The sequence below is a fragment of the Peromyscus leucopus genome, chromosome 15 (genome assembly GCF_004664715.2).
Source record: "Peromyscus leucopus breed LL Stock chromosome 15, UCI_PerLeu_2.1, whole genome shotgun sequence".
Lineage (NCBI taxonomy): Eukaryota > Metazoa > Chordata > Mammalia > Rodentia > Cricetidae > Peromyscus > Peromyscus leucopus.
The window spans coordinates 78551196-78576728 of NC_051076.1; the positions used below are offsets into that span (position 1 = coordinate 78551196).

The 25533-nt window shown below is 39.7% G+C and overlaps 1 protein-coding gene across 3 annotated transcripts in view; it reads left to right on the forward strand.

The window, feature by feature from the left end:
- The window catches only part of LOC114701108 (contactin-associated protein like 5-1-like), a 902756-nt gene that overhangs the window by 744926 nt on the left and 132297 nt on the right, over window positions 1–25533 (forward strand). For all 3 annotated transcript variants that reach the window (XR_005092928.1, XM_037211055.1, XM_028881060.2), the window contains 4 exons: window positions 4553–4680; window positions 4849–5019; window positions 12467–12685; window positions 24735–24974. Coding sequence is in view for 2 of the 3 variants with exons in the window: in XM_037211055.1 (XP_037066950.1) it covers window positions 4553–4680; window positions 4849–5019; window positions 12467–12685; window positions 24735–24974 (758 nt within the window). In the remaining variant the exon portion in view is untranslated. The remainder of the gene's footprint in view (window positions 1–4552; window positions 4681–4848; window positions 5020–12466; window positions 12686–24734; window positions 24975–25533) is intronic.

Consider the following 25533-nt stretch of genomic DNA (forward strand, 5'->3'; position numbering starts at 1 on the left):
CCAATTCAGACTTAACTGCTGTTGACTACATTGTTCCTCTCTGATATCAGAAAAAAATCATTAAAGTTTTCCATATGCATTTTTGTTGTGAATGAATTTTCTAATCCCTTTCAAAAGTAGTTCTTAGTACCAGAGAGGTAATTCAGACAATAGAATTCACCACACAAGCTTGAAACCTCAGCTTGATCCCCAGTATCCAAGTAAAAAGCCAGGTACAAAACCAAAAAAAAAAAAAAAAAAAAAAAAAAAAAGATATTTCCAGGCATGTTGTAAGCAAGTGTAGCTCCAGTTCTGGGCAGGTGGAGAGAGGCAGGTCCTAGAGCTCTGCCAGCCCGCCTCATCAGAACAGTTTATTTGCTAATGTTTACCTGTTGCTCAATCTAATTTTTGATTTGTTTTCAAACTTTCTCCCAGTGGGCAAAAATTCTAAGTGGTTAAGTAGTTTAGGGAGCTGTTAGTCATTGGATTCTCATGTATATCTGGCCTCAGCATCAAGTCGGCCCTTTCTGTTGGAGAGAGGTGTGCCTGTCCTCTGTGAGGCCACTGTTATCTCGGTGTTCAAAGAGTGAGTGAAGGGGAGGCCTTGCTGAGGTGAGGCTCAGGTCAGATGGAAGGTGGCAGTCTCCTCCTCAGTTCCTTCCCATTGCCATTTCTCTTGTGCTTCCACAGCCCATGAAAAAGCACACAGCTTTACTTCAGACAGTCCCAATGACTGTGAAGAAAAGTGCAGAATTTTCATGATGCACAGGGCAAGAGCTAATCCTCCACCTTTGCACATCTACAGCACTGATACTGTGATCTGATCATGTACTCAGCACATACAGTTTTTGTTAATTTTTTGGCTGACAGCATTGTCGTAGTCTGGAGGCTAACTCTAATGAATCCCTAACTAAATTTTTATTATGGAACAGGATAATCAAATCCCACACTTGTCATCTGTTAATTAGAGACTCTAAATCATTCAGCTTCTTGGAGCTTCAGGTTCTGATTTTATTTTTAAAAGTAGAGAAAGGTGGGGTCGTTATTTTTGGGGATTGCTAGCTGAGTTAACAAATAATCTTCATATCTATCACACGTGGCATATAGTCAGTTTTGAAAAAAAAACATGTCGTTATTAATATTATTATTTTCTGTAATATTACAAAGTCTTTAATTAGAAGAGGCAACATTGGTTTATATAATGTTTTATATATAATTTATATAATATATTAAATTTATGTTTAATATAATGAAATAAAAGGGCTAACACCAAGAAAGAAACACCATGCCAGTGCAATGAAATTCCCTTCAACTCTCAAATTCTGGGTGGAATAATGAGATAACTCTGAAGTCTGAAATACTCCGAAATAGGGCTCCTGGTAAATTCACCATGCAGTGGCTGGACCTGCTGGGTATGAATATAGCCCAAGAGCTGTGAGTCTGTAACTGAGGAGGCTGTGGTCTCCCACAGCATCGGCCAAGGTGACCCAGGTGTAATCTCAGGGAGTCAGTCTCGAAAATGATTGCAAATTAGTAAACTGAAACCCAATCAATTGAGTTGTGTCGTGTGTGGAGAAAGCCAGTGTGTACAGAATGGGGATGGTCAACCAGAGACCAGCCTAGGACAGCTCAAGGACTCAGAGTTGTTTTGTGTGCAGCAATGTCCAGAGAAGACAGTGACTACATGGTGATACACCAGCTTCCAGCCAGGAAGAGCTGCTCTGTGACAGTGGAACATCACAGAGTGTGTTCACACACAAATGTGTTAATATTTGGGAATCCATTCTTGGTTTCACAGGCTGGTCATTCCATTTCATATCCTGGATCCTGAGAAAAAGAATTTCAGAATTGTGCCATTTGCTGAACTAAGCTGTGGTGTGAAAACAGAAATGACCAGCAGTGATAGAAGTTCTGTGGACGCCATCAGTGTTAGTCAGAGCATAAGCAGAGTAAATGATTAACTACTAGGTTATGTGGCACACAACTGAGAATCAACATTTCTCAGATGCAGATGACTCTAGGTACATCTTTCTCTGTCACTGGTATAAACCAGTTATATTTACCAGTGTGGCTGTTTGTTTTGGACATCAACTTTCTATAACCTAGAATTTCAGGAAAGACAGTTTCATTGAGGATGTACATTGGGTTGGACTGGGGGTATTGTCATAATTGATGTAAGGAGAACAAGTTCACTACGGAAAACACCATTCCTGGGGAAGGAATCCTGAATTCTTTTTATTGTTTAAAGTTTCCAGATAAAAATCATTCCTGATAGTGTGAATTACACTACTGAACCACATATAAATGTTCCTGTGGTATCTGGAAGAGCCTTTTTATACTTAGCATGCTTTTTATAGATGCTAATATGCCGACCCAGGGGCAACAAGTAGATGTGCACAAGATGTCACGGAGTCTAAGGGGGGCCCGAGTCAGCATAATGGACAGACTTCAGAACCCAGCATGTGTAGCTGAAAAGCAAAAATTGGATGGAGTACCTTGACACAGCATAGTTTCTTCAGGGAAGAGTCTGGATTTTTGTCTTTACTTCACTGGGTGTTTGAGTTCCACTTTACAATCTCTACTTGTGAATACTTTTGAACAAAAAGGCAAATCTATTCTTTCTGTGTGTGTAGCATGCATAGGTGTGATTTTTCAGCTGAAGCAAAGTTTTATCATTTGAATGGCTTCTAAACAAAAGCATTCAAATTACAGATATTATATTATGTATTTCTTTATATTTTTTAATGGGGCTGTATGGGAAAGGTTCAGATGAATATTTGGTTCATTTATAACCTAGATAAATTGTTAAGGGTTTTTCTCCAAATCTCATGAGCTCAATTCTAAATCTTAAAATTTAATTTTCCACATGTTCTATATAGCAAGAAATCTCCAATCCAGGGATCATAGCTGGATGCCTATGAAATAAGTTGTCTTGCCCGAGGCCACAGAGTAGTTCAGGGACAAAGCAGAAAACTAAAGTGTCAGTGAGACCAATTCTGAGCATTTAAGTCAGACCAGACAACTGTGCCCAGCAGCTGCTAATCTTACTTAATCCTCTGCAAGCTGCTATTCAGATGTGCACTCAACACACCAAGTGTTTCTTAAAGGACATCACTCACCCACACTACTAATGTGTGTCCTTAAACACAAGAGAGATACCAGGGAGGCAAAACTATGACTTGGTTCCTGACATTTCTATCCTGTGATCCTGGGCAACAACTCAGTGCCTCCAAGCCACTTTCAACATTTGTAAACAGACATAGTGATGTACACTTCAGAGAAGAATTGTGTGGGCAAAGATTATACCTATCCTTAACGAATTTCATCCTGGAATAATTTGCACAGTCAATGGAAATTTATTTATTTGAGTTGAATTTGTACTATTATTTTTCAAACATTGTTTTTATTTAATTTTGAAAATTTCATATATGAACACTATATACTTGGATGGCATCCATCCTCTATAGTACCTTTTCTAGCTCCCCCTGGTATGTGTACGGGTATGTATACATATGTATGCGTATTTTTATTTGTGTCTAGGCTGCTGCATGTGTACGTGTATAAGTGCACATGTGGTGGCCAGAAACCAGCTTTTGTTGTGGGTACTGTAGAGTACATCTTATTTTTTAAGGCAAGGTCTCTTATTGGCCTGGACCTCACCAATTCAGCTAGGTTGGCTGGCAAGCAGGCCCCAGAGATCTGCCTGTCTCCGCTTACCCAGCCTTATGATTACAATCAAGTGCAACAAGGGCAGGTTTTCTTGTGTAGGTTCATAAGATCCAGATTCGGGTCTCTATGCTCATACACCAAGCAGATCAGACTGTCTAAGTTATCTGCACAGCTCCACAATGCCAGGGTCTTACTTCCAATTTTATGCTCTGCCTAGCGGTACCACCATCGCCTTGATTCTGAAAGACAGCTTAAAAAGAGGAGGAAACATTGGCTTTCTCTATCCTTTTTAAACTTTCCTATTAAAAGAAAACTAGGTACTTCCTTATTTGCATAATTAACAAGAACAAAGCCAGAGTCATTAACCAGCAAGTTCTTTCTAAAGAACAAAGCAAAAAGCAACCAATACCTATAAAGATTCATTTTAACACAACCTAAAAGGTGATAAGGAACATTCAAGCCTGATTAAAAGCTGTTGGCAGGTGGTTCAGCCAAGTCCTGTGAATGATTTTTGAGAGGGAATTGTGGTATCTATTTTCAAGTTAGGTCCTTAGATAGCAGATCTTCTTTTATGGGAAAGAGACATGATGTTTAATGTCACATTAACACTGCAGTGAGCCTTTGGGTCCTCTTGGCCACAATCAGCACAGTGAACTTGGTAAATTACCTGTGATCCTGCAAGCACATTTAGGGAAGACATAAAATCCAGTGGTGTTTTGGAAGCAGGCCATGGGTTCTGTAATTGGTATTCCAACTATTCACACAGGCCCAGAGATGAAAGGCCTTCTGTTATGCTCTTCCTAACCCTAGCCAGGCTGCATCCAATCCAAGTGTCTTTACACAGATTCCCTAGATAATCTATATATTATCCTTCTTTTTCCCCCCTTAAATTTATGTTTTTCAGGACAAAGGATACTGGTTTTCTTACCTTCAAAGATCACTTGCCTGTAACTCAGATAATTATCACTGATACCAACAGATCAAACTCAGAAGCTGCTTGGAGAATTGGCCCTTTGCGTTGCTATGGTGACCGTGAGTACAACACACCCTTTCTCTGAATTACATGAACACAAGTCATTTTGCTTTCTTTATCCCTTTTCCCTTCAGTGGCCTCCTAGTGTTGAAAATCCCCCCAAGCCCATTGTTTTTCTCTACCCAGTGGAAGCACACACCCACGCTGAAGGACTCTCTGCTTCACAGGACACTACTGGAATGCCGTTGCCTTTTCTACTGAAGCTTCTTACCTCCACTTTCCTACCTTCCATGCGGAATTCAGCGCTGACATTTCCTTCTTTTTTAAAACCACCGCTTTATCTGGAGTTTTCCTAGAGAACCTTGGCATGAAAGACTTCATCCGACTTGAAATGAGCTGTAAGTGCCTTTCTTTACGAGTTCACTTTATCTTTGCCACCAGCCACCAGTACATTTTGTTAATGTTAAGCCAATGTAACCATTATCAGTAAAACTAGCACTGAAGCTGTCAAATCTCTGCAAATGTGTTATCATTAATTATGTTCTATCAGTATGTGTCGGATGGTTCTTCAGGATATGTGCATTCAAAAAGTATCTCTGTGTTACTATTGCCAACTCCATTCTCTATTAAGGCATGGCTGTCTCTTACCTGTCTCTTTAAGGTTCCACACCTCAGGATTGCACTCTATATGGGGAGCAAGTGTTATCTTGATATTTGGGATCCACTTAACAATTGTATCCATGCTTAACAAGTCATTTTTTATGTGCTGTGAAGACAGCTCAATCAGTAAGTAAAGCACCTGTGTGCAAGCATGAGGAGCTGAGTTCAGTTCCCCAGAACCCAAGTAACATAGCCAGGCATTCCCATGCCAGAAGAGGCACAGACAGGTGGAGCCCTGCAGCTTCTCCAGCAGAATTGCTGAGCTCTGAGTTCAGTGAGAGACTCTGTTCCACAAATGAGGTGGAGAATAATTGAGGAGAAACTTGGACATTCACCTCTGGCATGCCTGAGCACATCTTGACCAAGTAATACACACAGACACACACACACACACACACACACACACACACACACACACACACACACACACAAACACAAACACACAAACACACACAAATTTCTTATCTTTCACCAATAGGAGAGTTTAACTAGTCAGTGATAATTCATGCCGAATTTCCACTTCTTTCTTACCAGTAGCACTGTATGTGTGGGGTTAGATGCACAATTTATACTTTTGTAATAGCCCTGCCCCCTATCTGTGGGATCTGTGCATTAATGATCATTAAGCCAAATGGACACTAAAGAAATATGGATGGAAAGACATTCACTGAAGGACAATGCATATCAGCATGCTAATAAGAATACATGAAAGCACAAAAAGAAGAGAAATACAATGATTAATTAATTTTTAGGAAAATGGAAAAACAACAATGTTTTAGTCTATTTCAGTAATAATAACTTTAAAAGTCTGTCCATAAGTTTGATTTTATGCAAAGTTGTCAATGGCTTCACTAAAGTTAATTTCCTGTACTTGTTTTGTTCAAATGAAACTATAAATTGTATTAGCCTATTTATCTTCTAATACATTTAAAAGAGAATATTTTTATTCACTTTCAATGAGATTATTTTTCATATAAACTCAGATATTCAGGAGGTTTGGGAAGATTTTCAACAAAGTGACAAATTGGTAAAGTAAATTATTTTTTTAAACTCCAATAATTATAACATATCTTTTTCTTTTAACCAGAATCCATTCTAGTGACCTCAAAATATCCAAGTAATCAAAAATCTTTGCAGCAAATATTTGAATGCAGTATTCACCATAGATTTTGCTCCTGTTAGGGAGGGACTGAACCAAACTGTCAAGGGTTTACAGTAACTTGAGCTCTTCTGCTTCTTGTGCTGCCACTTGTGTTACTCTGTGTACATTCATGTTACATCAGAGAGGGAAGTGAACACACAGTGAAAAACTGTCTCGGAAAACAAGGCTTGGAGGGAATCCTGAAAAATGACACCAATACTCTCCCCTAGCCTCTCCATGCAGGGGCACACACGTGCTTCTGGGATCTTTAGACTAAGTGGTCTCCACTACCTGTACCGCGCCTTGCTCTTACTCTGCTCATGACCACAGCTTGCTTGAGCTTGTCCTTGAACATCCCTCTACCCTTGACTAAATGGACGTTTTCTGATAGCTTGAGTGAGGTGATTGACCATGTCACCGTGATTTAACTGCATGAGATACCCTTGAAAGCTAAGCAAACATCTTATCCTCAGATATTGGAAATTTGAGAGTTCCCCGCAAGGAAAGTACATTTGCAGAAGGGCAGGGTGGAGGTTTTGTGTAGGTCTCGAGCACATGGGTGAGCTGCTAAGTGTTTCTTTTGCAGTTGCAGACTACACATGGGGAAAGGGAGTGTCTCCATGTTACTTTTCACTTATTGTCCCAGGACACACACTACTAATGGGGGAAGCTTTTGTGATTTTGGTGTAAAATAAAAATCCTTCATACATAATTTGCTCAGACTCTGCAAAGCAGGTAGAATACCAACCATTCCATAGTGTGGACATAATAACCTCAATGTAAAATTTAATAAAAAAAATCAGGCCCTGAAGCCTTTTCATTCATTAATCCCACAGTCAATATTATGGTAATTATCACAAGATAATCATCAGTGATTGAGTGTTAATTACAGATCAGTGTCCAATTTGTTTGTACTTTGTAGCACTGCACTGTGCCCTTTGGGCAGTACATTTTTTTTAATTCAATTTAGTATTAAATTTATAAAAACACAGAAATAAAACCTGTAATATAATTGTTTGATGTTTACTGTCATTATACTGCCAAATATTGCTTTCTAAAACACAAGCATTTTGTATTAAATATTTTTAAGTGTTAAACCTGAGAATGTGGATGTAGTTCAGTAACAAAGAGGACTAGCTAGCACATACAAGACCCCAAGTTCAGTACCTACCAATAGAAACTAAATAAATACATAAATATAAAGTCAGCAAAATATAAATCCTCATATTTCCTAAAGTTATTAATATTATTGTTGTTGCTACTGCTATGAAGGGGGAAACTGTAACAAAATATCAAAAACCTTATTCTTCATAGCTACAGATCCAGTAACATTACTCATTTAAGCAGATGGACTTTCCATGCTAAAGATGTCATAGCAAGAAACCATGTAGACCAGCCCCTTGGAAAGGAAAGGTCCTTTAACAGATGCACTGACTCAGAGGAGACACAGTCCCATCCCTAGAGAGTTCTCCTCTTGGCTATCCAAACAGCAAGGTTGATATGTCCATTGGTAGTAAGTTGTCTAGCACAGAAGAGTACTATCCACATCTCTGATCTGGGCTAGGAGTTGAGGACACATGAATGCCTCTTTGTTAAGCTTTGAGCTAAGTAATGGAAAGACAGTGGAGAGTAGACACCAAAGGATTCCCTGCAGGGTACAGTGACACATTCTTGCAGTAGAGGTTGGGGAGAACATTCAGTGGCCTTTCCTAGGCTTCTTTGATCCTTGGAATCCTTGTGAGGCATTCCTCCTCTATAGGCTCTTCCTTTGACAATCTTCCCTCAACAGAGTGGTGAGCTCATGTTGTTTCATTCATCTCTCAACTCCCCAGGAACTTGATCCAGCTTCATGAATACCATCCAAAGGCCCCTTAGATTTGTCCTGAAAAATAAAGGAGCAAACAATGAGAAAATATCTATCACTTAAGAGGAACATTTAAGTGAGACATTTAAGTGGGAAGTTTATGATAGTATGAGAGTGTTACTGCATCCCAGTTTCCTATCCAGGGCCATGAGAATATGTGATTGCCTCTGTGCCATGCCACAAAGTCTGGAGGCAAGCCCATGTTGGCTTATGGTACCATCTGCTCATTCATACTTTTTATATTCAACTGCATCTAGTTATTTCTATTATGTATTCTAGCCATGATAGCCATGGGAGACTACATAGACTATAGGGTATTTGAGGTTGGAGGCAAGAGTTAAACATACAATCTCTACCCATGGTAATACCAAAGGCCACACAGATACCCAGGGTCAAGGTCACAAACTCTGGCCATGTTCATGTCTGAGATCCATGCTGCCACCAGGGCCATACCAATCTGGGTACTCTTCACTGCCACATGGGGCCATGGTGTCATCCAGGTCTGGGCTGCTGCCAAAGGACATGTCTAGATCCATATTCCTACTGAAACTGGGGTCTGTGATCATGTCCATGGCCCATGTTGCCACAGGGGTTCATAGGAATTATGTATGTTGAAATCCAAGGGTCATGTTGAGCTGACCCTGCCCCTCATTTGCCCTAGGGTAGATGACCCTGCCTCTTTCTAGACACTACAACAAGAGAGCTGGTCTCACACACTTGGGAAAGCTGGTCCCTTTTCTCACCATGGGCGTAGGAGAGCTGGCCCCAATAACATGGGCCTAGAAGAGTGGGCTCTGCATTGTGATGGCGTTGGGGTCCCAGTGGCCCAGATCAAACATTTCAGCTGCCACTCAGACCCACATCCTAGGCCTCAGGTCGGCCCAACCTAAGATGTACCCTATCTGTGACCTGCTGGAGTGCAGTAAAGGGACTGGTCCTGTGGAACTATATTCATAAGACCTCCATGACTTGGGCCAACAGCAGGATATCCGAGAGGTTTTGGTGAGAATCTAGTGATGCTAGTGTGCCAGAGGCCTTGAACTAGACCAATGACTCATTGCAATGAATGTTTTGTGGGTGGGGTTGAACAGACAAAAGGGTATAACGTGAGACACTCCACAGCATCCAGTGCCACTAGGATGAATGAAGAGGTATTGGAAAGATGGAGGATCTAGTTATTTTTGCTGTTGTTGTTTGTTTTGTTTTGTTTTTTAATTGATTGTGAGGGAGGATTTCTTTTGGAGGGAGGCTACAGGAGTGAGGGAAGGACATCGAGGGACTGGGAGGTAAGTGGGATTGGAGAGCATGATGTGAAATTCTGAAAGAATCAATAAAGAATTATGTTACGAAAAAAATAAAATGAAAGCTCTAGAAGCATATTACCAGGATTTAAATCTTAGTTTTAGCCACTGTGATAAATACTCCTGAAGAAAATACTCCTGTCTAACAAGTTTGTATTGAGGCCTTACTGAATTCAGTGACAGAAAATGCTATGCAATATGTCTGGCTTGTGTGATGACCTTAATAAATATTAATGTCACTGCTAGTACTATTTTACTGATTCTTTAATGTCCAGAAGGAATGGTTTAAATATTATTGGTCTTTGATAGTTACTTGAATTAAGATCAGCAGTAACAAAACATTTAAAAGAGATTTTTACAACGATCCTGGAACCCAAGTATAAAAACAAAAGCAGCTAAAGAGAACTGCAGCATTTATTAATTTTGAGGAGTCCAGCCTTGTTTTTTGCCAGAGATATGCACATAAAAATACAGGATGGAGGTCTGGGCCTGTAGTAAGTGAGCTTGCTCTACCCAAGCACAAAGTTAGTGTGCGGTCTGTGATAAGTAAAAAATTCTCTACAACAGTGTTTCTCAACATTTCTAATGTTTTGGCCCTTTAATGCAGTTCCCCCTGTTGTGGTGACCCCCAACCATAAAATTATTTTCCTTGCTACTCCATAACTGCAATTTTACTACTGTTATGAATCATAATGTAAGTATCTGATATGCTAGATATCTGATGTGTGACCCTTGTGAAAGGGTCATTCAACCCCCAAAGGGGTCATGACCCACAAGTTGAGAACCACTGCTCTACAGCTTGCAGACTAGTTGAGGAGACAAACAGTCAGATTTTATGGTACAGTTGATGCATGGTATAGCTAAGCTCAGTACAGACATGAAGCCCAACTTGGTGAAAGAATTGGGCAAGGACAGCAGAGCATCAAGCCTCCTAAAAAGGCATGCTGTCTGATGGTAACCTAACACTTTTAAACTAACCATGCAGGGAGAATTTTACCAAAATATTGAATATTTCTGCCACATATTCCCATGAATCTTTGTCCTTTATATATAGAGATAGATATATGTGAAAGCCAGTCATCTCTCAATAAATGTTTTATTTTAAGATGAGCAGATTTTCAAGATGGAACTAGTGATCTAAATAAGAAATAGATATGGGCAGTGGTGGTATATGCCTCTAATCTTAGTACTGGGGATTCAAAAGCAGGTGGATCTCTGTGAGTTAGAAGCCAGACTGATCTACAAAACAAGGTCAAGGAGAGCCAGGGCTACACAGAGAAACACTGTATGGACAAACAACCAAAAAAGAAAGAAAAAGAGAGAGAGAGAGACAGAGACAGAGACAGAGAGAGAGAGAAAAGAGGAAGAAGAAGGAGAAGAAGAAGAAGAAGAAGAAGAAGAAGAAGAAGAAGAAGAAGAAGAAGAAGAAGAAACTGAGGCTAAAGAGAGGGCTCAATGGCTAATCACACTTGATATTCTTACAGAAGACCCATGTTCAGTCAACAGCACCTCTGTGGTCATTCTAGCCATGTGTAATACCAGTTTCAGGGGATCCATCACCCTTTCTGGCTTCTTTCCCTATCAGATTTGCATGTGGTGTACAGACATACAATTAGGTAAAACAAATTTATAAAATAAAATAAATATCTAAAGCAATTAAAACAGAAACAGAAAGAGAAACCAGGTCAGTGAGAATGAATGACTTAGCTGTCAAGTGGAGCATGAGGACCTGAGTTTGACTCACAGAGCACACATTAAAAAATTAGGTGTGGTGGCATATGCTTGTAATCCCACTATTGAGAGAAAGATCTAGATTCCCTGGATCTGGCTTGTTAGTCAGCCTAGCCCCATCAGTCAGCACCACCACAATCTCTGGCCTCTGAAGTATTATCACCATGATCTCCAGCATCCCTCTTCCAGATTCCATCCCTACTGTCACCAATACAACACCACAGTCACCATGGTTATCATCACCACCACCATCACCAGGACCAGCACCATTGCTATCTTCATTATGACCATCATTTTAATATCATTGGTATTATTGTTAATGAATGGCTGCCAATTGATTTCCATAATATATTGTTAAAAGAGAGGGAGAGAGTCCTGGGTAGTAACCAACATGGAGGGTTCTGAGTAATTTAAGACTGTGTCATTTTCAATGTTATTGCCCTGGACAAGCAACTGACATTATCAAAGTCATCTTAATATTTTTAAGATTTGTTTTTATTTATGTGTATATATCTATGTGGGTATTTACACATGTATCCAGGTACCTCTGGAGGCTAGAGAACAATCATATCCCTGGAGCTGGAGTTTTAGGCAGTTATGGGCTACCCCATCTGAACATTAGGAAACTGAGCTCTGATTCTCTGCAAGAGCAGCAAGTGCTCTTACCTGTTGAGCCTTTTCTCCAGCCTGATTTTGGAATTTTTGGATATGGAAATATGAGTGCTTACATCACATGCATGACTAAATATCCTGGCAAATGGTACTGTTGTTCCAAGGACATGGGTCTCCGCTCTATAGCTTGGAGATGCTTAGCCAACCACTTGTGCACAGTAGAACTTAGGTAAAACCAGGATAGACCAACAAAACCCAGAGCTTCACAGAGATTAAGATAGACACAAGTGCCCCAGGTCCCTGATTCCTGCGTTGAACAACTAGGGACGACTGATATGGGCAGGGCATAGAAGACATACATTCTTAGTTTTTAGAAGTTGATACTGCTGATGGTGATCTCGGTGTTCCAGGGAATTCAGAGATGTCCTCTCCACATTGTCAGAGACTTATAATTCCTTTCCCTAAACATCCTGAACATGCCTATGTCTGCAACACACTGACAATGGCCTCCATCCTTCTTTCTTGTTTGGCTGCAGCTGCTTCTGAGGTCACATTCGCCATTGATGTTGGGAACGGCCCTGTTGAACTCCTTGTCCAGTCTCCTTCTCCTCTGAATGACAACCAATGGCATTATATCCGGGCTGAGAGGAACCTCAAGGAGACCTCCCTGCAGGTGGATAACCTTCCACGGAGTACAAGGGAGACCTCAGAGGAAGGCCATTTCCGGCTTCAGCTGAATAGTCAGTTGTTTGTAGGTAGGATATATCATACTGCATACTTTGTGCTAAACACCTACAAGATAGCTTTGTACCCTAGCTCAAGGAAAATTCCTAATATTTTACAACTAGGAAATGAAATATGCTGTTATTTTTATTATTAAATTTTATAAATTTATTCTAGCTTCATAGATCATCACAATAAAGTACTACTTCACAAACTTAGGGGCTGTCTAAGACTGTTTTGGTATCATTTCTCTTTGTATATGTTATTTTCAGACATCTATGGAATTTTGTTTTGGGTCATTGTAATAAAAATTTATAGCATAGGCATAGAGATTCCAGTCCATCACTCTTCTTAGTAATCCTCAACTCCTGATAACTATTGTTAAAAGTGTGATCAAATCGTTTAACTAAACTACAGAACTTCAGTTTCAGGAGTAAAAATTATGGAGTGCTGGCTGGTTTTATGTCAACATGGCACTAGCTAGAGACACATGAAAGAGGGTTTCTCAATTGAGAAAATGTCTCCATATATTTTGCTTATAAGGAAGTCTGTAGAGCCTTTACTTAATTAGTGGTTTATGTGAGGGGTACCAGCTATTGTTCATGGTTCCATCCATGGTCTGGTGGTCCTGGATTCTATAAGACATCAAATTGAGCAGGCCATGTAAGGCACAGCAGTATGCAGCCCCTCCATGGCTTCTAAATCAGCTCCTGCTTCCAGGTTCTTGCCCTGCTTGATGTTGTCCCCTAACTTCCTTTGGTAATTGACTATGATATCCAAGTATAAGCAAAATAAGCCTTGTTCTCTCCAAGTTGCTTTTGGTCACAGCAACAGAAACCCTAGCTAATGTAAGATGGTACTCACTCCCTCAGTGAGACTCAGCATTAGCACCAATATTATCTCTGAATAGGTTGCCACTGACAGTGGTGAGAGTGGAGAGATTCAGAAGTCATGGACTGAATTTGTTCCTTCTTTTATTTCACTATCTCGTCCTCCATTATTCCTCCCTCATTTCCCCCACCAATAGTCACAGAGGTGCTAACTCTATTCAGGCACTATTGTGAGATAGTGAGGATAGAATATGAACTAAGAGAAGTCACTGCTTTTCAAGGTGCTTTTGTGTGTGGGGGGAGGTGATTGTGGGTGTGAATTGTGTGTGCATGTATGTATGCATGTATATATGTGTATGAGTGTGTGTCATGCAGTATGTATGTGTATAGAGAGAAAGAGAGGGACAGACAGAGAGGAGGGGGAATATTTTAGATATGCTAGTCTACTACTGATTTTATTTTTGCACTGTTTTCTATCATCACTCACACTGTATAGCTCACCACCAGCTATGAACTCTATCTCTATCCCATGTATATTTCTTATTTGCTTCTTTTATATGTGGGCTAATGTAATTTTTAAATCTGAAAATATTCTTGCTTAAGGAAAAGAGATACTAGAATTTGAGATCATCAGACTTTCATTTCATCATCCACCATGCATGTATCTTCATTAACTGTGTTTTATACATCTAGCAGAATCTAATATCAAGTGATTTAAAACCTTTTTATGATTATAAGTATTGTCCTTAATTAATAACTTCAGTAAGTAATATGATTTATTACTGAAAGAATTTAAATTTATTTTGCTGTTTTAGTTCTATTTAAACATCACATTTTATTTCTTGGGGGAGTTTGCTACTCATCAAGATTTAATATCTTTTTTTTGGTGGAATCAGTTCAAGTATTTTACAATTTTCATAAATTATACTCCATGTGAAAGTCTAATTTATCTTCAGGATCTAAAGATGGAGGATTGGCTTTTTACACAATCAAAGCTCCCCAACTATCACAAGAACAGAGAGGAGGTGAACTTTGTGTAACTTAAAATGGAAGAGAGGCAGCAGTGATTTGTGACAAATTTTATCACCACACATTTAAATTGGTCACAAATTCAATGAGTTGTGCAAGCATGTGGATGGCACTGGATGAAACATCTTGATAGAGTTGTAGCCAAGGTCAGTCTGAGAAGCAAGCTCACTTCAGTTATGCTTCTCTCCAGTGAGCCCATTTCAGAAATTATTGTGCTTTATTGAGTTTAACCTGATGAAATTTAAAAAGGGGAAACATTCTGTTGTAGGTCATCTTTGTCTGTTGATTTGTGCCTCACTCTTTAGCATTCAGTGACAGGTATGTTGGCAAAGGTCATCGGGCCAAAGGCAATTGAAGACCCAACATTTTCATTTTTTGTGTAATTCATGTTCAGTGAATGAATGAATAAATGAATGAAAGGTTTGCTTAGTCATTGTCCTAGTTTCCTGTCTAGTTGCTGTGATAAAATTTTCCAACAGAAGCAACATGAAAGAAAGGGCTTATTCAGTTTACAGTTCCAGATTAGAATCCATCACTAAGAAAGAAGAAGCAGGGACCTGAAGTAACTCTTTACATCCATAGTCAAGTACAGAGAGAGTGAATGCATGCATGTTTATTCTCAGTTTAGCTCCTCTTCTTTTATGTAGTCTAGGACCTAAAACCAAAGGATGGTGCCACCTACTTTTATGTTAGGTCCTAACACAGGAATTAACTTAATCAAGATTATCCCTCAAAGACATGCCCATAGGCCACTCTAATCAAGACAATCCCTCATTGAGAATCATATAACAGGTGATTCTGTATTATATCAAATTGGCAAAACTAACCAGCATAGTTACATTACCCAAATAAAGTACTCTGTCCTCCATCACTCAGAAATGTGGAGACATTAGATGCTTATCTATGGCAGGTACCAAAGGATGCCATTATTAGAGTGTGTGTCTTGATTAGGATAGATTGAGTATGGCACAGTTTAAATATTAATATGGATCTGCCTGTCCAGATACCTTTAGTCATGGGAGGATTTTTAAATCAAACTAGAGTAGCCAGCAGCACTCTTCTGTGATCGTGAGTACTTTCTGTGTACCAGACACAGGCTGCATCTTATAAAATAGGACATACTTCTGGCACTGACCTGGTTATTTCAATGTGACAGCATGAAAAGTGTTGATCAATAACTCATTGTTTGATAGATTTCAGAATCAATATTGTAACTCAACACTGTTTGTTGCAATGATAGTTAAGGATATTTGCAACAAAGCTATGCTGCCCAGTTCATTGACTGAGCAGAAGATAAGAAATTTTATAGGATGTAGCTTTAAATATGTAATATATAGCTGAGGTACAGTCTCACCATTGGGACTGTTGACAGTTTCATTATTTCTGCTTTGTGAGTTTTATGTATGCATATGTGTGTGTGGTTTGAATGCATGTTTGCATTTGCATATCCATATTTGCATGTGCATGACCTCCTTTGCCTCTTTCTTTTGTTCATATACATGCTTCATGCAGCTGGTCACATTGCAACCCTAGTCAGGAAGCAGAGGCAATGCATGCTGGTGCTTCTCTCTCTCTCCATTTTTTTTATTCAGTCCAGGAAAGCAGACAATGGAATGGTGCCACCCACATTTAGGATGGATCTTCCCACTTCAATTTATCTGATATAGACACTTCTTCACACACATGCCTGAGAGTTGTCTCTTATGGAGTTCTAGATCCATCAAATTAATGATTAAGCTTTCCATGACAGATGTTAAGCTTCTGTAGGCTATTGACTGGCTTTAGACAAAGTATTTCACATAGGGATTAAATAGCTGAATACTTAAGTGTAGGAGAAAAGAGGGGGGGGGAGAAAGGAGTAGGGTGAAGTAAGAAGGGAAAAGGAGAGGGAGAAAGAGATATAATGAGATGAAGCATAAAAACAGGAAAACATTAACATAATAATTTTTGTTAAATCAGAGCCACATTTGGCCCACTCAGTGCTGGCACTAAAGGAGGTAAAGAGGAGAACTTGGGAAAATGGAGATTCCTGTGCTTGTGCAGGGTTGGAGAGGGCACATACATAAAGGCACTTCTTTGGAGACAGGGAAGATTTCTCAAGTGCTTTTCTAAGTCAGGTTTAGCATTCTAAGCTACATTTTAAGAACTGATTCACACTTAATCCAAGGAACCCCCATCCTAATGAACTCACCTGATACCAGGGCCAACTGAGATATGATATACCAAATTGCTTCTCAATATACTATCCAACCAACACATTTTGTTATAAAAAAGATTGATATCATGCACCAAATAGATACATGGATGTGTATATGTGTGCTTCTTGGAATAGAAACCGTGTAAGAGAGAAGCAGAAGAAAGTAGATTCTCTTTGTTGTGGCATTAACTTCAAATTTTCAGCATAATAGCTTAGCTCACAAATTCAGGGCTGGGAGTCCTCTGTACTGTTGCCTGTCAGGGGATCCTATTCCACCCCAGCTCTGCCATGCAAAATTTTTCTGACTCTTGACCCTAGCCAAGGTAATCATTTTTAAGTTGATGTCTTCACTGTTCAGAGTGAAGGGCAGCAACACCACTTCCTTTCTCATTGAGAATTAGATGAACTTAGTGGAATGTGTAATATAACTCTAGCATGCTTGAAATGAGTAATAAAATTAGTTTGATTATCTATGAACTTTCAGATTAAGACTGAGATGATAAAGAAAGGCTGAAAACCACTCTAAGAATAAAGCCATCTTTCCACTCTTCTAACTGTATAGTAAACTATTGTGTGAATTTCCCCCTGGAGATGTGAACAACTATGTATTCACTCTAAAAAGAACAAACATTACAAAACAAAGAAGCAATTCCCCTAAAGTATAACTTACTGAGACAGTGAATTTACTGGTTTCTTTTATGATTATAAATGAGGTTTGCTCACAGGAAAATGGGTGGCTCAGGTAGCTGCCTCACTGACAGCTCCCTATGGCCTGGAAGAAGACTCATAAAAGCTGCATCCCTCAAGGTTTCTGAACCACTTACAGGAATCTTGGTGGTGGTGGTGGGGCTCTTAAAGCATATCCTGTTCCAACAATTGTTATTACTTATAGAACTGTTGTGTAATATTACTTTTAGATGTGTTATATTCACTTATGCTGGCAATATTTGTTTAATGATGCAAAGATGTATTACATTCTCTTATGTTGCAGTTGTTTAACTCTGAAAAGCTGTGTTACTTTGCCTGCCTAAAACACCTCATTGGTCTAAGAAAGAGCTGAACAGCCAATAGCGAGGCAGGAGAGAGAGAGAGTCAGGGCTGACAGGCATAGAGAATAAGTAAGAGGAGAAATCTAGGCTCAAGAGAAGAAGGGGAGGAATGAGAAAGAAGAAGGAGAAGAGGATGCCAGGGACCAGCCACCCAGCCATACATTCAGCCCCAGAGTAAGAAGGAAAGAAAGATATACAAAATAAAGAAAGGTACAAAGCTCAGAGACAAAATGTAGTTAAAAAGAAATGGGATAATTTAACTTAGAAAAACTGGCTAGAAACAAGTCAAGCTAAGGCTGGGAATTCACAAGTAAGATCAAGTCTCCATGTATTTATTTGGGAGTTGTGTGTGGGACCCCAAAGAGTAAAAATCAAAGCTACATATAACCTTTGGGAGAGGCTTGTGAATGGCACAAATTTTGTTTACATCACAAGTCTTAAAGATCCTCTCTAGGAAGGACTGTTATAATTTGAAAAAAATAATAGCTTCCCAACAACTGTATGTAAGTCAAGATGCAAAAATTTGAAGTGGAAAATGTATCAGAATGATAGCTGAAATATGTATGTGCAAAGACAGCAAAGTAACTCAGCCTGCTAAATCTGGGTGGAGTCCTGGACAGAAGCCAGCAAGAAAGCAGGTGCATTGCCATCTGACTTCTCAATGGAAGACATTCTTGAATTTTGCTAGGATTTCTTTCTTTTAAAAAAATGACAACTTTGGAATGAAAAAAATAGCTCAGCAGTTACAGACTCTCACCAAGTCTGACACCCTGAGTTTAATCTTCAGGGCCCATGTTGTAGAAGGAGAGAGTGGACTCTTGCAACATGTCCTCTAACAGTGTGTGTACATGTCTCTGGGTGCACGTACATGTATGTGTGTACATGTATTTGTGCTTTCTCTGTGTGCATGTTTGTGTTATCTCTTGTGCATATACATGTATGTGTGCATGTGTACTTGTGTTGTCTCTGTGTATACATGCACATGTATGTATAGATGTGTGTTTGTATGTGGTCTATGTGTGTGTTTATGTGTATGTGTTTCTTTTCTTTTTTTTTTTTTAATATTCCTAGGACACATGTAGAACCGTCTAATTAAGTAAAGTGTCAGCAACAGATCAAATTATGGCTACCACCAACGTCCACCTTGCTAAATAAATGAGTTTATTTGGGGTTGCTTACAGGACTATGAGTCAGGGCTTACTTACAGGAGCAGAAATGATTTGAAGGTAGTGGATACTGGGAACTGAACCCAGGTCCTTCGAAAGACCAGATAGTGCTAATTGTTTTGTCATCTCTCTGCATAACTTTGGCATGCTTGAAGCTTCCTACTTAGACCAATTTGTCCTGGAATTCACAGAGATCTTCCTGCCTCTATCTCTGGTGTGCTGAGATTAAAGGCATGTGTAGTTCTGCCTGGTTAAAATGAAAACTTCTCATATACAAATTTATGTTATATTTCAAAAATCTCTAAAACTTATAAAGCAAGAAAACTTGAAAAGTCACCCATACATCTCAAGAACTGGAATAAAGAACAGTTTTCAAAATATTCAATAAATGTAAATTCAAAGACACTATTATTGGCTTTATTTGTGGTTATTGACATGAAGCATTCTCTAGTTGATTAATAAAACTAAAACTTTCTACTGCATATATTAGAAATAAATTATAATTATAATACAATTAGAGATGTTACACATTATTTAGGCATAGAACATCAAATATCAAATACTTATCAAAGAAAATGTTGAACTCAAAAGTCTCTTAAAACATAATATTCTTCAATTTTTTGGGTGTCATTTTATGATTTGTAGTGAGGATTAGTTATCTTTATTTTCTAACATTACTTTTTTTTTTAAATAAAGTTTCACTTTAATGATCAACTTTAAGCTTTGAGTTGACTATGGACCCATTTCCATCCTAGGAGGTGACATTTATATATATATATATATATATTACAATACCATTCAGTTCTACATATCAGTCATGGGTTCCCCTATTCTCCCACCTCCCACACCCTCCCCTTACCCCCAGCCCACACTCCATTCCTACCTCCTCCAGGACAAGTCCTCCCCCGAGGACTGCGATCAACCTGGTAGACTCAGTCCAGGGAGGTCCAGTCCCTTCCTCCCAGACTGAGCCAAGTGTCCCTGCATAAGTTCCAGGTTTCAAACAGCCAACTCATGCAATGAGCACAGGACTTGGTCCCACTGCCTAGTTGCCTCCCAAACTGATCAAGCCAATCAACTGTCTCACCTATTCAGAGGGCCTGATCCAGCTGGGGGCCCCTCAGCCTTTGGTTCATAGTTCATGTGTTTCCATTCATTTGGCTAATTTTTTACAATAATTGAGTAAAACTGAAATTTATTATAAGCCACAGTCGTCCTAGGGACCTCCATGCTATATATATATAGCCTCTATGGTTCTATGGGTTGTGGTCTGATTGTTCTTATTTTATATCTAGAATCCACCTATGAGTGAGTACATACCATAACTGTCTTTCTGGGTTTGGGTTACCTCACTCAGGATGATTTTTTCTAGTTCCATTCATTTGCCTGCAAATTTCATGCTTTCATTGTTTTTCTCTGCTGAGTAGTACTCCATTGTGTATATGTACCACATTTTTTTTCATCCATTCTTCCATTGATGGGCATCTAGGTTGTTTCCAGGTTCTGGCTATTACAAATAGTGCTGCTATGAACATAGCTGAGCATGTATCTTTATGGTATGAATCAGCATTCCTTGGGTATATGCCCAAAAGTGGGATGGCTGGGTCTTGAGGTAGTTCGATTCCTAATTTTCTGAGAAACCGCCATACTGATTTCCACAGTGGTTGTACAAGTTTACATTCCCACCAACAGTGGAGGAGTGTTCCCTTTGCTCCACATCCTCTCCAACATTGGTTGTCATTGGTGTTTTTGATCGTAGCCATTCTAACAGGTGTAAGGTGGTATCTCAGAGTCGTTTTGATTTACATTTCTCTGATGATTAAGGATGTTGAGCATTTCTTTAAATGTCTTTCAGCCATTTGTAGTTCTTGTTTTGTGAATTCTCTGTTTAGCTCTTTAGCCCATTTTTTAATTGGACTGTTCAGTACTTTGATGTCTAGTTTCTTGAGTTCTTTATATATTGTGGAGATCAATCCTCTGTCAGATGTGGGGTTGGTGAAGATCTTTTCCCAATCTGTTGGCTGTCTTTTTGTCTTGTATGTGTTTCTATATGTGAATATATTCATGGTTGTGCATATGTGTGTGTGTGTGTGTGTTTTGTGTTGACATGTATTCTTCTTAAAATTATCTAACATGTGGCCTAGTCTGTATATTCCTTATAATAAAAAAGAATCTGTTCTTTAGATTTTTCTCTTTTATAAAAACAAAGCACAGCCTATAAAAGCACAACTTTAGCTCACTCTGTAAGGTAGTTGCACAAGGCCTCATGTCATGGTGCTCTCTCAGCATGTAGAAGGACTTGAATTTCTAGTCTGAGGAAAATCATGCTTAGTTTATATGTCTCTACATTGAGAAGTGCATTTTTACCAGAGAAATTACCCCAGCAACCCTTTCTTCATTTATAAACTTGTTGACTAAGCCACACAGGCAAGAAAATGTACAATAGATCTTGCATTCACAACCACTCTTAGGAGAAAAAAATGACACCAAGAAGATAAATGAAGAGTTATTCAAATCCATGAAGGGAGGTGACTGCAGAGCAAGAGAAACAGAACCCAGTGTGAGGCCCCATAAATCCTCCCCTCTTTATTGCATATAACCCCAGAAAAGAAATAATGAGCCTTCCTTTGTGATCAGCTTGTGTGTGCCATTGATTTATCTTGTGGTTAAAGGAGACTTACTCACCGAAATTGAAACAGACAAGACAGTGTAATTGAGGCTTGGCCTCTCAGCCTGCATTCTTATCAGAATTGGAAGCAAACTCAATTTTTTTTCAATATTTCAGAGTAAGAGACTAGCTTTGTATCTCAGGAATGTTCTTTTTTATTCTTTGGACTCAAGCAGTGATTCATGTGTGTTTATTGATTTGGTAACCTGGTATCTTAGTTACTTTCCTATTTTCTGTGATAAGACACCATGACCAAGAAAATGCTTAGATTGCACTCATGGTTGCAGAGGGTAGACTCTGTGACAATCATGATGTGGAGCAGGGCAACAGCCAGGCAGTCATGGCACTGGGGCAATAGAGAGAGCTTGCATCTTGATATATAAGTATGAGGTAGAGAGAGATACACGGGGATAGCATAGGCTTTTGAAACCTCAAAGCCAGTCCCAAATGACACATCATCTCCGACAAGGTCATACCTCCAAATCCTTCTCAAACAGTTCCACTCACTGGGGAGCACGTATGCAAACATGATGTTGAGGAGGCTGTTCTCATTCAAACCACTGTACCTGGGATGGATTAAGGAAGGTATATTTCTAAGCATCTACACTGTGGTTTTCCAGAGATCTGCCTGTCTCCACCTCATATCTTATATCACTGTGATTATAGGCATACATCACATCACTTAGTCTTTTTATAGGTTCTTTTTTTCTTTATTAAGAACATTTTTATTCATTTTGCATACCAACTGCAGATCCCCCTGCCATCAGTCCTCCTGCTCCCCCTCAGGCTCCATCCCCAACCCACCTCCCATCCCCTCCTCTGAAAAGATAAGGTCTCCCACAGAGAGTCAGCAAAGCCTGGTACATTCAGGTGAGTTAGGTCCTAGCCCTTCCTCACTGCATCAAGGCTGTGAAAGGTGTCCCCCATAGGTAATGAGCTCCAGGAAGCCAGCTCATGCACTAGGGATAGATCCTGATTTCACTGCCAGGCCCCTTCAAACAGACCAAGCTACACAACTGTCTCAGGAATGCAGAGGACCTAGTCCAGTCCCATGCAGTCTCCCTAGGTTCTGAGGATCAGATTCAGGTCTCCATGTCTGTGAGGTAAGCACTTTACTCACTGATCCATCCCCAGCCTCAATTTATAATTTTATTTGCTTTGTTTACACTTATACTTCTTATCCAAAATGGCAAATTTCTAATGCCTAGCCTATCTTTTTTGATAAGTATGCACACAGATCTAGTTACATTGTAAACCAAATTTAATAGAGTTGTGGCATGAAGTGTTCAAGAAGAATGAGTCTCAGCCTATAAATACAGAAAATAATTGATGTGTAGTTTCTACCATCAGTATTTTCTCCTGCTCCTCTTCCTTTCTTGTTTTTCTCTCCCCTCCCCCATTCTTTCTATGTTTCATTAGTACATTAGGCAGATTTCAAGGACTTTTATGCACTCTCTACTCATCTATGATATAACCTTGAGCTAGAAGATTGGACACTAAATGCCTGTTTTCTAAAGCCAGAATGGTCCTCTGCCTCTTTTAGGATCTCCTAGAATTCTCAGCAGAGCACACATACAGGCTAATGGGATTTAACTGTGCTTTCCAACTTCTTTTCTCTTAGCACACATTTCTCTTATATCTGGGGAGAGTAGGGTTTTCTCTGTGAACAAAACAATGAGAAAGTTTAAATCTGCTCAATGCTTGATGGAGAGTATTGAACCCTCTCCTGACAGGCTCCAGATATATCTTGGCTGAGAGTGGGATTACAGCCCAAGTCTCAATTTGAGTGGAGAAATCTTATCTGCTAAATAGCATTTTATAGATAACTCTAAGATCAAAAAGTAGATAATACATAATGCACCTACTGAGTCTAGGCAATAGGTCAAGACTTAAAGAGAAGGACCCAGAGGACTACAATCCCTGAAGACACGTTACACTCCATGATCCTCAGTAAGCTTTACTCTAAAAACATGGAATGACAGATGGAATAGCTGAAAATCCAACAATTCAGTGCTCAATATGGCCAACCAGTGAGTGACATGGAGGTGAACCTCAACACCAGTCTTTCCATCTCCCAGTGCATAGTCCTATAGTGCGCAAGCATAAAGGAATATATTGCAGTTTCGTCTCTTTGGTGCATCTGACAGTTCTCTTTGGAATTTGCCAGGAAGGACAATCTGACTCTATCTGTTTTATTTCTCATGAAGACACTATAGGCTGCATAAAAAAATCCATATTTTATTTACATGCAGACACCATGGTCATATAAACTTTCATTCCTATGCATCTAAGAAGAGTTATGTCTCTCTTAGTCCTGCTCTCTCTGGGCATGTTTTTCTTTGAAACATGTTCTCATATTTTCTAATCTGGCTTCCAACATGCTATATAGTCAAAGATGATCTTGAACTTCTGATCCTCCAGACTTCACATCCTGCGTGCTAAGATTTTTGATGTGCACAGCCATGATTACTTAATTCAGTGGTACTGGCAATTGATCTCAGCTTCATGCATGCTAGGCAAGCACTCTACCAACTGAATTAAATCCACAGCTCTGACTTCACGTTTCTTTAAATTCTTTTTTTTCTCACTGGGATCTTAAAGAAAAGTTCATCAGGGCTGACAATACCACCTCAGTTGAGTGTTAGCACAAAGATATTACTCTTATGTAATACAATGTTACAAGTCGACAGAAGGAAACTGAGGTGAAATTACCCTGCAGACAGCTTCCTTCAGACAGCAATAGCATGAAGACCACAAAAGCCCCACGGGTTCCGAAATGAGAGTGAGGAGCTCTTAGCTCCGAAGAACAAGAAGAGGGCATTTTAATCCTACAGATTTTCATGAAGATGGGGACAAGTCCCATACCACATACCCCAATCTACATGCTAGACATCATCATTAGCATCCAGTCCTCAAGGCCCTCTGGTGTCATGGCTGTAGAAACTGTGCAGGCCTTGTCTGTAGCTACAACAAGAAGAAGAGCTGCATGGTCAGAGCAGGCTCTCCCATCCTGTCCAGGGAGAGATCACATAGCAGGAAGTGGTCTGATTTCTGAGTCAGAGGTTCTGTGATCTACTGGTTATATCTATGAAATATAGCAATGACACTGTTCATGTTTTCCCTCTTGTTTTTTCACCCTTAGGAGGGACATCGTCAAGACAGAAAGGGTTTCTTGGATGTATCCGCTCTTTACACTTGAATGGGCAGAAAGTGGATCTGGAAGAAAGGGCAAAGGTCACATCTGGAGTCAGACCTGGCTGCCCAGGTCACTGCAGCAGCTATGGAAGCAACTGCCACAACGGGGGCAAGTGTGTGGAAAAGCACAGTGGCTACTCCTGTGACTGCACCAACTCACCATATGAAGGGCCTTTCTGCCAGAAAGGTAAGCTGGGCACGCATGCCACTACTGTGTCCAGTCCAGCAGCTTCCACACACCACCTCGTGCAATCCCATGCCTGAGGCAATACACACCATTGTTCCTGTATGTGATGCTCTAATGTCCACATGGCATGATCAAACCAATGGCACCGATGCCTTTAGGCACACCACACCATTGCTTCTTTGTGTGACAATGGTCAAACCAACGTTCTCCATGCCCTCAAACAGTGCCCCAGATTCGTACTCTCAAGTTTTCCCTGTTTAGACTCTGCTTAGCTCATCAACATTGTCATAGCCTCTATCCTGGCATTGGGCTTGCATGCTTGCTGGCAGTGCAGTTGTGCGTGGTCATAGTTGAAAATGGGCACATCATCCAGGTTGAAGAAAAGCTGAAGACCAGAAATTGACCACTTACTAACATTTCTAGTTCTAGTACCTCAATTAGAAAATGAATCAAGGGACCACAGTGTTGAGTGCAAAAGAAGATATGGAAACACTAAAGCTATCTTTGATTTTTTTGAAAGAATACATATCAATGAATAAAAGAAGTTCACTATAAACTT